Source organism: Rattus rattus, chromosome 4, assembly GCF_011064425.1.
Source record: "Rattus rattus isolate New Zealand chromosome 4, Rrattus_CSIRO_v1, whole genome shotgun sequence".
NCBI lineage: Eukaryota > Metazoa > Chordata > Mammalia > Rodentia > Muridae > Rattus > Rattus rattus.
This window is the reverse complement of record NC_046157.1, coordinates 133473425-133490135: the sequence shown is the minus strand read 5'-3', so window position 1 is coordinate 133490135 and position 16711 is coordinate 133473425. Positions and strand designations below refer to the sequence as shown.

At 39.9% G+C, this 16711-nt stretch overlaps 1 protein-coding gene across 1 annotated transcript in view; it reads right to left on the bottom strand.

The window, feature by feature from the left end:
* C2cd6 (C2 calcium dependent domain containing 6) overlaps positions 1–16711 on the bottom strand; it is a 95211-nt gene that overhangs the window by 19941 nt on the left and 58559 nt on the right. Inside the window, exons 14-15 of the mRNA XM_032901155.1 lie at positions 4143–4179; positions 53–111 (exon numbers count right to left, since the gene is read on the bottom strand). Coding sequence (XP_032757046.1) covers positions 53–111; positions 4143–4179 — 96 coding nt within the window. The remainder of the gene's footprint in view (positions 1–52; positions 112–4142; positions 4180–16711) is intronic.

The window sequence follows — 16711 nt, the reverse complement described above, 5'->3', positions numbered from 1 at the left end:
AATAATAATAGTGGAAATGACAATAGTTTAAGGGATATACCCATCTACTTACAGGTCTCCCTTTCTTATTTGTGTTTAGTTCTTCAGGTTTATCAGGTATTATTAACACATCTGAAAAAGAATGACAAAAAACCCAAGAGTCATAAATTGCTTCGCACTTGTAACATTTGAGAAGTGGGCTTTATAAATACATCTCTTGGCCAGGAATAAAAATAGAGTGGCTAGAAGTACAGGACTTGGACTCCACAAGTTTGTCAACTGAGTTCAATTGGGCAAGTAAGCTTGCCTCTTTTGGCCTTGCTTTCCTCATCTGGCAAGGGATTAAGACCTTATCTGGAGGAAGGTTTTGTGATGTAATGTCTAAAACATCTACCACTGTGCCTGGCGCATAAGCAGCATGAAAGTAATGGGATGCTACTGATGCCCTTAACCGTCGTTAGTGCTCTCTGCCCTGATCCCTGGAGTCTTCACCTAGAAACCCCGTGATTTTTAGTACTGCTGTTGGAAAGAAACAGAAGTTACATGTCACTGTGCTCTGTATATAAAAGATTAATTTAGGTTATAGTAGAGGTTTATGTTAAGTATTTCCGCTTTTAACTCTGACTCTTGATGGCAGTTCGAAACTCTTAATTAAAACGTAACTAGACACATCATTGTTGTGCTCTTCCCACTTTCTGTCGGGAAGGGGCTATTACAAGCTTGTGATTCAATGCTCTGCTTCATGCTTGCTTGAGAGGTGGCCTTTGGAGTTGTGTCCCTCTCTCTGACAGACATTTGGGTAATTTTCCATTGTTACTTTGTAATCCATACCCAATTCTAGGCAGACAATCTATATTCTAGATACCTATCATGAATAATACATATTTTCTTAATAATTCAATTTGTGATACTAGAGAAGCATCTTCTGCAGAAACCAAGAAAATTATAAAGTGGGGAGTGCAATGACCATGAATTTCAATGGATTATTCTGCTGCCTGTTTATGCACAAATACCAGGACTTAGAAGGTTCCAGTGAAAGGTACTCAAAAGTAATTAATTGGACTAGCCTGGCTTAGTGGACCATGCCTTTAATCCTAGCACTCGAGAGGCAGAGGCAGGCAGAACTCTGTGAAATCAAGGTCAGCTTATCTATACAGTGAGTACCAGGATAGCCAGGGCTATGTTGAGAAACCCTGTCTCAAAAAATAAAAATATTGGACTAGCTCCATGCTTCTAATTTATCTACTGGTGATAATAATTGAAGGAAATTGACAGGGATGCCATATAAACTTTACTAAATAAACTAATACACTATATTTTATACAATGTAAATATGCCATGTATATTTATATAAAATTTATTATGCTAATTATAGAAGAGTGGTATGCACAAAATTTGAAATATAATGCAAGTTATAGCAAAACCACTTTTTTTTGTTGCTTTTGAGACAGGGTTTTCTACCTATGCTGCCTTGGTTGTCATGTAACTTGCTATGTAGACCATGTTGGCTTGGAACTCACTACATAGACCAGAGTAGCCTGGAAATTAAAGAGGTCTTCATGCCTCTGCCTCCTGAGTACTGGGATTAAAGCTGTGTACCACTGTGCCTGGAATAGCCACTTTATTTTTATTTTTAATTTTTATGAGACTTCAAGCTCTTATGTAGGCCGAGACTGGCCTCCAATTGGCCTCATAGCTGATGACAGCCTTAAACTGACCTTCCTGACTCCCCATGCCCAGCATTGAAAGTACTTTTAGTACTAATTAGAAACCCTATCAAGTACTCTTAGTACTAATCAGAAATCCTATCTAAGGGTGGTGTTTTGTTGCTGCTGCTGCTGTTGTTTGGAGGTGAGTTTTCATAAAGCCCAGGTAGGCCTTGAACTTGCCACATAACAAAGCTGACCTTGAACTCCTGATTCTCTGCCTCACGTGTGCTGTGCATACAAGCGTGTGTCACTACACCCGTTTTATGTTGTGCAGAGGACTGAACTCGGTGTTTCCTGCATGCACAGTAAGCCTTCTACCAACCGACTACATCCCCAGCCTCAGGGACCTGACCTGTCAAACAGCAGTGTTAGCTTCACAGGGTTTATTGGCTAAGACACATCTGTGAGGTGTTCACAGAGTGTTGGAGACTGACTAACTCAGGGTAAAACAACAGAGAAATAGTAGTTGTAGCATATAGCTCCATGCTTTGATAGTTTGCTTGAGGCAGAATTTCACTAGCTAGCCTGAAACTCACCAGGTAACTATGCTTAGATTTATAATTCTCTTCATTTTGCCACCAAACTGGGATTAAAGACTTATGTCTCCACCTGTAACCCACACTTTCTCTTTAAAAATTGGAAATTGAGGGGACGGGGATTAGCTCAGTGACAGAGCACTGGCTTAGCCCTGGCTTGCTCCCCAGATACATGGAAATTGGAAGACTTTCCGAAATGGTGACTTAAGATCACAGGTAAATTCTATTTCAGGCAAAGCTGAGATAGAATCTCGTGTATAACCTCACTTTATTCAAAAGAATATCTTCCCATTCTGACACAGTTTAAAATAATGGAATATGAAGTCTGCTTTCCCCAGTTACCTCAAAGTTCTTCTATGGCTAGGAAAATCCAAAATAGAGGGTTTTGAGGTATCCATCAGTTTAGTGCTACTAGAACAGAATACCCCAGGCTGGAAAAATTATAGGAAACAAATGTATTTCTTAGTTTTAGAGCTGAGAATTCCAAGATCAAAGGGCCAGGGTCTTCTGCATCACCTCACAGCAGGAAGCAGAAAGGTAAGACAGGAGTAGAGAGAGACAAAGGGGGCCAAGCTCCCTCTATTACAGCAAACCACACCTGCAGGAACACCCCCTCCTGGAGTAACAGGATGAAACCATTCACCCTACTCTCACGGCTGAGTACGCTCTCACTGGGGCCTATCTCCTGGCACTTCTGTCTTGTTAATTATGTTTCCAACACATGCTTTCTGTGAAACACATTAAAGCCATAACATTCTGCTCCCGCCCCTCAAATTTCACATGAAAAAATACATTTATTCTATCCAGTGTCCCTAAAGTCTTAACTTCTTTTGGCCAGCAACCAAAAGATTCTAAAGTCCAAGGTCTTGTCTAAATCGTGAGGCTTAAATGTAATTCATTCTGTGGCACATTCCCCTCCAGCTGTGAGCCTGTCAAACAAGTCACCTGCTTCTAAAATAAGGTGTCTTATCAATTCTGAATGATTTTTCAGTCATTTGTTTTTGAGAACTGACAACACTTTCATTGTACTGTAACGGCCGGTGGTCCTAGAGGCTGTAGGAAGGCAGAGTGAACAAGTCATGTGGACAGCAGTGCTCAGCACTCCTCTGTGGCATCCGCTACATTCCCGCCCTGACGTCCTTGGATGATCAAGTACAAAGCATAAAAGGAATTAAACCCTTTCCTTCCCATGTTTCTTATGGTTCATGGTGTTTCTCACAGCAATAGAAACCCTAACTTTGAAAATTTGTTAATCACAGTTTTGATCTGATTCTGTTCTCTATAAGTCCTTAAAGAAATACAATTACTCATCTTCTGTCTGCAGCCAATACTACAGTTATCTCGTTATTTTACCTTCACTTTGACTAATTACTGCTGTCTCTTCTGAAGGATATGTAGTCACTGCACAACGTTGACTGTCCAGTACCATGCTACCTTGATTCCTTGGGAATCTCCCGTTTCCTAAAACACGGCATAATTCCTCAGGGGGCCTCTGTAACTCTGATTCACCAGTATTGTATGATCTTACTTTTCTGTATCTATGCTGGATTACTTGTTAAATATTGTTATTATGATACCACCGAGAAAAGAAGCTTCTTGAAGTAGGAACATGTGTTTATGGGAAGATCTATCCAGTAGACAAACACTTTGGAAACAGATGAATGTAGTCAGTTATTTCCTAGTTACATTAGAACATATGTTGGATGAAAACTGTCTGGGACACCCACTTTTAAGCTCGTTCATATTTTGTTTTGATCTCCCACTGTTACAGGGAGGCTGTGTTTTTATAATATGGAAAAAATAATATAATTTATATTGTGAAAGGAATTGTGATAAGCATTATTTTGTGAGAGATAGTGTTCCAAACTTCAATGGCCTAATATTTGAAAAGTATAATAAATTATAAATAATAGCTTACCCGAAAAATGTGGAGATTTTTCCATTTTACGCCTATTCTAAAATAAAAATGAACAGAGAAAGGGGGTAGAAAAAATTAAATATCAATATAATTTTAAAAACAGCATTGTTGATGGTAATAAATGAAATTGTTAACATTTGGCTCTATATTATACATCATAATTTAACCAGTGCAATAGGAGTTATAACACACATGTGGGGATGAAGTATTGTGAAATAGGCTGCAGAGAAGCAAATGCCTAACATTAAAAGAAAATAAATGATATTACATTTATAATTACATATTTTTATTTTTCCAAGTCTCAGGAAACAAAAAAATAATTTAAAGAATAAATAGAGACAAACTAAATAGAAAGTAAAATGTATATCAGTCCCTCCACTAAAATGCAACAGTCAAACCCTGATGTAGTAACTTTTTTAGAATTCTAGAATATAACCCAAAACTCACAGCAAATAAAGAACTGCGTAGAGAGGGAGGAATTTTTTTTTCTTTTTTCTTTTTTTTCGGAGCTGACTGAACCCAGGGCCTTGCGCTTGCTAGGCAAGCGCTCTACCACTGAGCTAAATCCCCAACCCCAGGAATTTTTTTAAAGACAAGTTTGGCATTTCAGGACATCTTGACTACAAAACTAATTCAAAATGGGAAGAGTCTTTGCAAACTACTTTCAATCGGTCAGTAAACATATTCTTCAGCAGTTAGCAACAGCAGCCCTGAAGAAGGAGAATTAATTCCTAAAGTTAACATATTATATTTAAATGATCCAATTTTTAACGAAAACTTACAAGATATGCATGAAATATGGTCCACTCAGGAAAAAAAAATGAGTAAATAGATAAAATAATAAATTACAAAAAAAAGTAAAATATAACCTATAAGAAAAAATAGAAACCACCTCCGAGGAAGCCCAGGTTTTAAACTTAGTAGGCATGCTTCTAAATATGCCCAGAAATCTAAAAGAACCAGGGGTCAGAGAAGGCCGAGTAGAGATACCCACCACGTCCCAGTAAAACCTTGTGGCTAAAGAACCCACAGTCATCTCAGAAAGAAAGAAAGATTGGCCAGTATTGTGCTACTCTTGTTCTGATTCTCCTATGTTTAGTGTGTGTGCTGGCTTGGCTCTAGTTTTATTGAGTTTTCTCTTGCTACTTCTTACGCCTTCGTTGCATAGGCTTTTCCTCTCATTCACAGTTGGCTTTGCCTTTTCTTTTACCCCACTTCATTCTCTTTAAAATAAAAAAAATACATTTTTAGTGTATTAAAAATACATTATTAATGCCTATGTGTTTATTGTGCACTGCATTCAGGCATTTCCCACCGAGGCCAGAAGAAGGCATTAGATTCCCTGGAACTTGAGTTACAAAAGGTTCTGAGCTGCTAGTGTAGATGCTCGTAATTAAACTTGGGTCTTCTAGAAGTGCATCAAGTATTCTTACCCTACTGAGACATCTCTCCTGCTCTTCTCTTTTTATTGCTGTTATAAAAACCATTAGCTTTAAAGTCCCACCCACACCTTCCGGATGGTGTGAGTACCCAGTTCCTTTCTACTGCAGTTCATTGTTTCACTATTGCTGACTGCTTTCTCTCTTCTAAACCCGACAGGAAGCACCAGTGCAACACAAGACCACCACTGAGGAGATAGAATACAAAGCAACAACAACAAAAGCATAGGGGGAAATAGACAGAGTAGCCACTGCAGCAGATGTACAAATTAGTATAGAAAAACACACAAAAAAGCATGAAATGCAAGTGCATAACATCCCCGTAGCTGCAACCATGATAGTTGTTGAAATGTTAAATACATTTTTTAAATCAATTTTTTTAAAATGACCAATTACTTTAAAGGAGACTTAAACAGATGAATGAAGTATTATCACCCAAGGATGAGGCTAGCCCTGGTTTTGACAGCTTGGAGCCCAAGATCAGTGGTAGAATAGCCCCTGGAATGACTTACCTCTTTTTCACTGCTGAAGAGCCCAAGATCTGAAGTTCCAGCATGGCTTGATACCCACAGCTGCATTGTAAGGCATGGTTACTGATACTTAGAGAGTCTTGAGTATAAGAAGACAGTCTCTGTCTACTAGTCGCCTTGCTGTGGTCACTTCCCATCCTCCCAATGCACTTGGGAGACACTTGCCATTTAAAACATTAGTCATCCCAGGAGTTATTATCTGGGGAGTCTTGGAGGATTAGAGAACCTGCCTAACCCACAAACAGCAAAACTAAATGTGTGAGCAGAGGCCCTTGGTACACAAAGGAAATCTATCAAAGTGAAGCCAGTTCTGGTGAAAATCAGATACTTGTCCAGTATGTATTCAACAATAGCATAAACTATAGAAAAGACAGAATAGAATCGAGAAGTTCAGCTGAGACCCAGCCAAGCAGTATTTGTGGAATTGGCAATCTACACGTTTTGAGAACACAAGAAAACTATTCTAATAACACATCTCTTTTTGACTTTTTGTTGTTTTTTTGAAACTTGTCTAACTGTATAGCTTTGGCTGGCCTATGTAGCCCAGGCTGACCTTGAACTCAGAAGAGATCTGCCTTTGTCCTAGGAGCTAGCATTAAAGGCTGCACCACCATTCCTGGACCTTATCTGACTCTCTTGATCACCCCCACTTTTTTTTTTTACTGCATTTTTGGCAGTATTTCACTTGCAGCTTTTTGTTTTTGTTTTTGTGTTTTTGTTTTTTTGCTTAGTGTTTCCTCCCTTGCTCTACATCTAATAGTATTTTTATTTTATCTTACTGATTCTTTAACAGCTGATATTTTATTCCTGTCTTATATTTTGCTTTTGAACTTATTGGAAAACATTTTTTAAACACTTTGCTGTTCCCCACTATATTCTTCTTCTCTATCTTTCTCCTTTCCTTTCATCTTCCTCCTCCTCTTCTTCTCTCCTACCCAATCTCCTTTTATCTCATTTAATAGTTCCACACTTACTGTAAATAATTTTGAATCTGATAGAGCCATATGTAGTAGTTTGCCATTTTCAGTCCTGTGGTCACCAGTGCTGTATTGATACTAGGTGCATTTCTGTATCTTGAATGGTTATTGCATTTCTGTGTTTTGAATGGCTATGTGGGTTTCTGTATCTCTAATGTTTTCAAGCTGTTGCTGTTACATCGTCCAATTTCTCCTCAGTGAGCTACAGTACACTGATTGCCAGTTACACAGGTGCTGGTTGCCTGGGCACAGCTGAACTTCAGGACTCTAATCAGGAGTAGGCTGCTCAATAAAAAGATGCCTAAGTAAAACCAGAAGAGATATCTAAACCTACAGATATGCAAATTACAACACAGAAACACGTATTTTTTTTAAAAAATGAAAATGTAAGAAAATCACTACTGTGTTATGAAAAGAATCAGCAATATGAAAGAGAAATTTGGCAAGGAAACTGAGGCTTTGTGGGGGATGAAATGATGGAGATGAAAAACTCATCAATCTAAATTTAGAATATAGTGGAAAGCATCCCCAGTGCATCAAACAGAGGAACAAGACTGGTGAACTGCTACATTCAAATATCAAAAGGGAGAAACTGTGAGCACAACCAAAATGTCCAACGACCTGGGGTTCAACTAAGAGAGCAAGCTCGAATCTACAGGATAAATAAGGATAAAGCAAAGCAAAGCAAAAAACCACTACAAGTACAGAGAAGCGGTTCAATAAAATCATAAAGAAATTTTCAAATATCTAAGGAAGAACTATGCATCCAAACACAAGAGCCATTTAGAGTCACAGATATGACTGAGAAGAGCCTTCCTATAACACAGTCGAAATAGGAACTACAGAAAGCATGGAAATAATATTCCAAGCTGAAAGGGAAAACCACCAGTGCCTCTGTAGAGGCAAACATGACAGCAGTAACCCCATCAACAACCCCAAAAGCTGGAGCTCATGACATGGTAACCACTGCCAACCAAGGTCCTAGAGATCCAAAGCTATTTCTCAAAGCTGATGGAGAAATAAGGGCATTCCAAAACAAGCACAAAGACAGTGCCTGACCATGAAGATAACACTGCAGAAGATACTTAAAGAAATGCTGCATACAGGGGAAAGGACGATAGTACGGGAAAGAGTAAAATCATCAGAGAAGTAGAATAAAGTAGAAGGATCATGTCCAACATAGTAACCTGGGAAATCAGGGAGAAAGCAAAGAACAAATGACTCAACCCAGAAGGCAAAACAAAACAACCAACAACAAACGACAGACATTAAGAAACATCTTTCAATTATGACCATGAATGTAAACAACTTGAAGTCACCAATAATGTCTCAGCCCAGCTGATTGAGGTAAAAAAAAGTTATATTCAACTATCTGCTGTTTCCAAGGGACACAGCTCATCAGTAAAGACAGATTGGGGACCAGGTAATAGAAGTGGCTCCCTCCTGTCCTCCAGTCTAATGCCCCTGTCCCACCCACAGCTCTGCAGCAGAACACTTTCAAGGGGCCTGTCTTTCCACCCTATTACTTTTATTCTCTGGGGACTAAGTCAGTCTTGCTGTGAACCCAGCTTCGCACCTCCCATCCCTTTGTGTCAGCTGCCAACACTTTCCACCTGGGACCCCAGCTGCCACACCAGCCTAGGGAGCAGGGAACATGATGAAGGGAGCACCTCACTCCTTCCTGTCCAACCCTGTAGCACACACTGCTGGAGCCTGGTCTCCCTCTCTGCCTCCATTCTCTGGAGACTCAGCCTAACCTTGTAGTAGTCTCACCTTTCCTCCTTCCTGTGGACTCTCAGCACTCATTTCTAGTCCATCGCCTTGGCTTTGTGTAAGTCCCCACCCTATACCTAAAAACACTTCATCCCAGAGACTTCCACTGGCCAAACACAGGAAGGATTCAAGTAAGCGAATCACACTATTTTTCCTGTCCTCCACTTCAGTCTCTGCATTTTCACTCTGAGCCCAATAAACAACCTGTTTACATGTGCCTTTCCTCCCACCTCAGCTTCATTCACTGAAGACTCCAACTCTTGTTTCAGACCCAGGATTCCTCTAGCCCTTTCATCCTGTCTCTCAGATAACTGTTTGCCTTACTACAACTTACTTGCAGGTGGTAAGAACCACCATGCCTCCAACTTCCTGTGGCTCCTACCTCTAGATATGAACAAGAGCCCCTTAAATCTTTCCTGAAGCCTCTCTCAGCCTTTCCCCTAACCAGCTTTACTCTTCCCTGTCACCATTGACCTGCAGAAGCACGCCCCACCAGGCAACCCACCTCCTCCTCACATCCCTAAAATCTAGAGAGGGCATCAGAAACCAAAGAACCGAACATCTAACAAAGGCAAGATCATATATTTTAAAAAATCTAGAATCACAATGATCTCAAATCCCAGATGCCTAGACACCAGCACAAAAGTAGAAACATTAACAGTCAAGACAATACGTCTTTACCAGAACCCAGCAACCCCACTGCAGTAGACCCTGAGAAATGCAATATTGCTGACACACAAGACCTGGACTTTAAAAAGATAACTATTATGAATATGTTCAAGGACTTTAAAAGTATACGAATAAATCCCTTGATGAAGTCTGTGAAAACACAAATAGTGGAATGGAATGATGAACAGTTCCAGAAATGAAAACGGAAATAGAATCAGTAAAATCCCAAACTGGGATAAAAGCTGGATGAAAAGGTGGGAAAGTAAAATAAAACCTCAGAGGTAAATCTCACCAACACTACAGGCGTGAAGAGGGAACCTCAGGCATTGAAGACAAGGTGGATACCTTAGTCAAAGAGAATTTTAAAACAAAATACATGCACACTACATCTTGGAACTATGGGAGACTATAAAAAGACCAAATTTATGAATAATAAGAATAAAGGGAGACAGGAAAACACAGGTCAAAGGCACTGAAAATATCTTCAACAAGACCAGAAGAAAATTTCCCTAACCTGAAGAGGAAGGTGCAAGGTAAAAGAAGCATGGAGCACATCAGGTAGACGAGACAGAAAAGACACTCCCTATGACAGAATAATCAAACACTGGACACACCAAACAAAGAAAGAGTATTAAAAGCTGCAGAGGAAAAGGACCAAATAACATTTAAAGGCAGATATACTAGAATAACACTTGACTTGCTAGTATGGATATGTTCTATAAACTCTAAGAGATCACAGAGGCCAGCTCAGTCTGCTATGCTCACCAAAACAACAGATGGGGAAAAAAAAGAAAAAAAAAAAACCACGACAAAACAATTTAAGCAGTATCTATAAATCCAGCTCTATAAAAGGAACTAGAAGGAAAACTTCAATCTGGAGAGTTAGCCACACCCATGGAAACACAAGGAATAAATATTTTCATGCTATCAAATTGAGAGGGGAAATCCACACCACAATAATGAAATAACAGGAATCAATATAAATGATTCATTGATAACTCTTAACATTAATGGCCTCAATCCACTAATAAAAAGACCCAGACTATCAGATTGGATTAAAAAACAGGATCCATCTCTCTGCTACACCCAAGAGCCACATGTTAACATTAAGGATAGTTATTACCTCTGAGTAAAAGGACGGAAGAATTTATTCCAAGCAATTGAACCAAAGAAGCAAGCAGGTGTAGCCACTTTAAAGTCTGAAAAAAATAGACTTCAAATCAAAACCATCAGAATGGATAGGGATGGGTTCATCAAGGGAAAAATCCACCAAGAAATATTGCACATCTACACATTCATGCACCAAACACAAGGGCATCTATGTTTATAAAATAAACATTACTACATCGAAAATCGCGTATGGGCCTTCACACAATGATAGTGAATACTATGCCATTAGACAGGTAGGCCATCCAGACAAAAGCTAAACAACGTCACAAATCAAATGCACCTACCTTCTCAGCACTTCGTGGCACTCCCTTCAAAAGTGACCACATATTTGGACACAAAGCAAGGCTCAACAGACACAAGAACACTGAAATAACACCCTGCACCCACCATATATTAAAGCTGGATATCAACAAAAGTAACTTTATAAATTTATGGAAACTGAGCAACTCATGGCTGATGAAAAATGGATCAAGACAGAAGTTAAGGAAATTAAAAACTTTTTAGAATTGAATGAAAATGAGAACAGAACATATCAAACCTATGGACACATTGCTCTAAGAGGCACATTCACAACACCAAGTGCCTACATAAAAAAGTTGGTGAGATCTCATATTAACAACTCATATACAGCATGGTATCGGCATAAAAACAATTCCTCTGATGAATGGAATTGGATTGAGGTCCCAGACATAAATCCGCATACCCATGGACATCTGATCTTTGATAAAGAAGCTAGAAATACACATTGGGAAAAGGACAGCATCAACAGGTGGTGCTGGTCAAAACTGGATGGCTTCGTGGAGAAAAATATAAATAGATCCATATTTGTCATCCTGTGGAAAAATTCAACTCTAAATGGATCAAAGGCCTCAGCATAAGGCCAGAAAAGCTAAATCTGATTTTTTTAAAAAAAAAAGTGGGGTGTAGTTTTGAACTCTTTGGCATAGGAAATAAGTTTCGGAACAGACATCTGTAGCATAGGCACAAACACCTGAAGTGGGACCTGTTCAATCTGAAATGCTGCCCTGTGGAAAAGAGAACCATCCAGGCAAAGCAGGTTATTGGATTGGAAAGAATCCAATTACACATCTGATAGAAGGGTGGTATCTAAAATACATCAAGAATTTTTAATTCTTGGACATCAAGAAATCAACACAACTAAAAATAGGGTATAGATATGGGAGTTCTCAAAAGATAAAATACAAATATCTAAGTAATATTTAAAGAATTGTTCACTATCCTTAATCATTAGGGAAATGCAAATCAAACCACTTTGAGTTTTATCTTATACCAGTTTAGCCAAGATCAATAAAACAAATGACCGCTCATGTTGGCAAGGATGTGGAGTAAGGGTAACACTAAGCATTACCCCGGGGTGCTCACCTCAGGACTCTATCAGCACACCACCAGACGTGTATGTCTGTGCACATCATTGCAGCTGTTCTATGACAGTCGTCAGGAAATGGAACCAGTCAAGGTGCCACCAACAATGATGTAAACAAAGTGTGCTACACATACACACAGTGGACCCCTATTCACTCGAAAGCTACAATGAACCCATGGCATTCGAAGGACAATAGTTGAAACTGGAAATTTTTTCTGCTGGATCCAAGAAGACAGACCGAGTTAGACACACATCACATGTTTTCTCTCATACACAGAACCTAGATTAAAAATCTACATATATAAAATGCTAGGTAAAAACCAGAAACAAAATGCTATATATCCACATAGCTTTGTTTATTCAGAAAGGATTGGTCCTTAGAAACAATGCAGACTGGTAACTTTCAGGGCCTTGGGGGATGAGCAAATGCATGGATGAAGCTGTTTTCTCTAGTTGAAGTAATTCCCAAAGAGGGCTGAAGGAGGGAGGCTTTCTTCTAGAAGCATGCCTGCAGATCGGGATGAAGTCCTGTGTTCTTAAAGGTAGACACTCACAAAAACCTATCTCTTGGGCTTTGGAAGTCCATTCCCTGTGTATGTTCTGAAACCAGATCCTCCAGGATTCCAATAGATCTCTCTCCCTAGGTGAAATCTAGAACATTAGTGGAGTAACTAGAGCTCCTGCAATAGCAGCTGCTTTCGAGTCAACAGAGTCAACACTATCCTTGGCCGTTTTAATTTTGCTAACCTTATCTCACACACATCTGATCTTCATGCCTAATTCCTTCTGGGACAAGGTAAATAGCTGGTCTGTAATCAAAATTGAGCATGGGTTCCTGGGCATCAACGTAAATCTCCTCTACGCCTCACTCTCCCCTCCACACTCAACACTCAGTTCCCTCCAGAACACTGTTCCTTAGCTCTGACATCTATGATGGCCACTCTTTCCCATGCCTGCTGCTATTTTCTCATACTAGAATTGCCTACGCAGTGGCCATCATTCATAGCTTAATGGATCTGTCCTTTCATCTCCTGATGAGAGCATCCTCCACGTGGGGACTAAGAACTTTAAACCTATAGAATCTAGAGTCCTGGGACAATACAAATTACCCAGATGATGGGTTGCCAGATGAAACACAAGAAGTTCAATTAAACCGACTTTCAGGTAAACAATATATTAAAAGTATTATCATCCAAATATTGGATGAAACAGATTGTTCATCTGAAGCACAACCAGATTTCTTATTTCTGTTTTCTAATTCTACAACAGTCCTACCAAGTGAGCCACCGGGAATGATTCTAAGTGGCCACTTTTGCTTTCTTTCTTAGAATCGTACTCTACTGAAGGGAAGTACACATGTATATAAGAGCAGTGTACCTGACAAGGTATAGTCTATGAATTGCCACTGTTCAGTCTGGACAGGTCATTTCACAACTCGTCACTTACTGTGTTTTTAAAGATAAGGTCTCATGTATCACCTGGTCACCTCTAAAGTGCTTTGTAGCTGACTATGACATTGAACTTTTTATCTTCCTGCCTCAGCCTCCTGAGTGCTGAGATTACAGACATGGTGCCCACTTCTGTACCTTCTTCACCATCAATTGGGTCTGACTAAATGTCTTATTATATCATGAGAAACTGGATCACACCCTGCGAGTAATATCAATGTTGATGAGTCCAATAGGAACTAAAGGAAAATCCATTCTTAGAATATTATTTTCATCTGTTAAACTATCAATACTTTCAAGGGGGAAAAGGTTCTTAAATAATAACCCATGTCATGTGACCAGCTATCCTTCAAGAGATAGCATGGTCTTGTTGCTGGGAGACCAGACGTCAGACAGAGTTAACAGCTAAGTCAACACTGGTGGATAAGAACCGGGGCTGCTGAACACTTGCACGTCTCTGTTGTAGCCACACTCGCTATTTCATTCCTTCATCTATGCTGCCACTCCTGCAGCATCTGATGACGAAAGGTAGGCACCATTAGCTGGTTGTCTTTTGTGTAACTGGCTATTCAATAGCTCTCCCATGGCTGACAGTTGCTAAATGGGCATTACCTCCAGACTTTGTGCCCATTCCACTGTGCCCCATCCATAGGTCTTTACTTTTGTCTTCTAATATTTTTTTCTTCAAGACTTCCTAATTGGCTGGCCAGAATACTTGTCACTACCCACAGGTTTCTATATAGTGAAACCTCACTAAATTCACAATGCTATTTGCCACTGGGTCAAGAATGGTAATGAAATCAGACACTGGAGAGAAAGGAAACTTGAATGTTATATAGTTTTATTTTTATTTTTAAAAGACTCATAAGAATGGCAAAATGGAAATAATATATTATGTCTTCTTAGGACTCATATAGAAAGACTCAAGAACATCCCCAAACCCCCATAATTACTGCCATCAATGCACCCAGGCATAGTGGGAAAAGTGAAGACTGAAGGGTTCTTTGTGGCATTGAGATAGCAGCTCAGTTGTAAAGTGCTTGCCTCTCAAGCATGAGAATCTGAATTTAATCCTCAAACCCTAATTAAAATTCTGGGCATAGTGGTGTGCACTTGTAATCCAGCACTGGCGAGGCAGCAACAGATGAATCCTTTGGGCCCGCTTCTCCGCCAGCCCAGCCTATTTGGTGAGTTCTAGGCCAATGAGAGGCTTTCTCTCAAAGGAGGTGTATGATGTTCCTGAGTGACATCTGAGGCTATCATCTGACTTCTACACATGCATGCATAAGCATATGTAAGGTTATATAAACATGTGCATGAGTATATACATACATAAATTTAAAGTCATAATGTTGTGCCAAATATGTAACCTTTCATAAATTTTTGGACAGACAAGTGTAACAAATTTTGCCTAGAAAATAGTTTCCAAGGCTCTGTCGAACAAATAAATTATTTTTTCTCTTTCCCTCCATCCCTGTGAAAAGAATGATTTTTCCCCATTTTCTACAACACAAAGTAGCCTAAAATATATTGTTTTAAATGTGTCTAATCCAGACACAAAGAAAGGAACCATATGATCTCATTTGATGTGAAATCTAAAAATTAAAGTTCTAATATACAGAGATAGAGAACAAAACAGTGGTTATGGGGATGGAACATGCAGATACAGGTAGAGGATTCAAGGTAGTAGATATGAAGATTAACATGGTAGAAATCTAAGTACAACATACAAGGTAAGTAACAATAAAATTATGCTGCAGGGGCCAGAGAGATAACTCAGTGGGTTAGACCATATAGCCCCTCCTGAGCAAAGCAGGAGGGTATGCTCCTTCTGAGCACAGGAGACCTCTGAAGCACACCCCCAGAGTGACACACTTCCTAACAGTACTACTCCCTATGGGCCAAGCATATTAGAGCATATTGCCTGGTCCCCATAGGCTTGTTCAAATACTTGAGTGGGGTGGGGGAGGTTATATATAGAATAATGCAAAATACATTTAGTCCTACTTCAAAAAGCCCCATAGTCTATTACACCAATATTTAAAGTCTGAAGTTCAAAGTCTCTTCTGAGATTCATGAAATATCTTAATTGTAATTCCCTATAAAATCAAAACAGAGATCACATAATTTTCAACATATCATGGCACAAGATATACATTACCATTCCAAATGTCAAAGGGAGGAAATACTGGAACAAATAAAGACCTAAAACTAGTTGGTCAAACTCCAAATTCTGGGTCTCCATATCCTGTTTCAAAGCACTCTTCAGATCTCCAACTCTTTTCATACTTGTTGAGTGTAATTGGCAGATCTGGCATTCGGCAGCAACAAACTTCATCCTTTCGGGCTGGTTCCACTCTCTGGTAGCAGCTTTCCTCCATAGGCATCCCATGGCTCTGACATCTTGGTATATCCAAAGCAACTTCAACTTTACAGCTTCTTGTTTCAATGTCTGGGATCCACACATGATCTTTTGGGCTCCTTCAAAGGGTTTGGGCCATTTCTCTAGCTCTTCCCTCTGTAGCACTCTAGGATCTGGTTGACTCCACTCCAATGCTGCTACTGTTCTTGATGATCATCCTACATGCTGACATCTCCAATTTGCTGAGTCTTTCACTGCAACTAGGCTTTCCCAATAGCCTCTCTTCATGATGACAAGCCTCAACTTCTTTGCATGACTCCTTCATTCCTGGGTCATAAACTGAAAATGAAGCTGCACCTTCACCAGTGGCCTTCCCTGGTCTCTCACAGTACCAAGTCTCAGCTGTTCTTCATTGTTGTGCCCACCTCGGCCAGCAAGGAAGACGCAACACGGTCGGATTCTTCTCAACAGCCTTTATTGCAGGACCACCTCTTTGCTGATACGGGGACGACGAACGGCAAAGGGGCTTGCCTTATATACACAACAGACTGTGGTTGTATGCTAATTATCTTTCAGGGATTGGCGGAGCACGAATCACCCCACTATCACCCCAGCTACTTGTCTTCCAGATATTGGCGCAGCATGAACCACCCCATTAGCATAGTACCGCCCCAGCCAGATTGACGCCAGGTGCAAACCCGCGCATGCGCAGTACTGTTGTTCACCACAGGAGGGCGCCGGATCACCTCAGTATCCTAAGGCCGCCCTAGCAAGGGGACAAGCCTGCGCATGCACGATAAGTTGTTTACATTCAGAC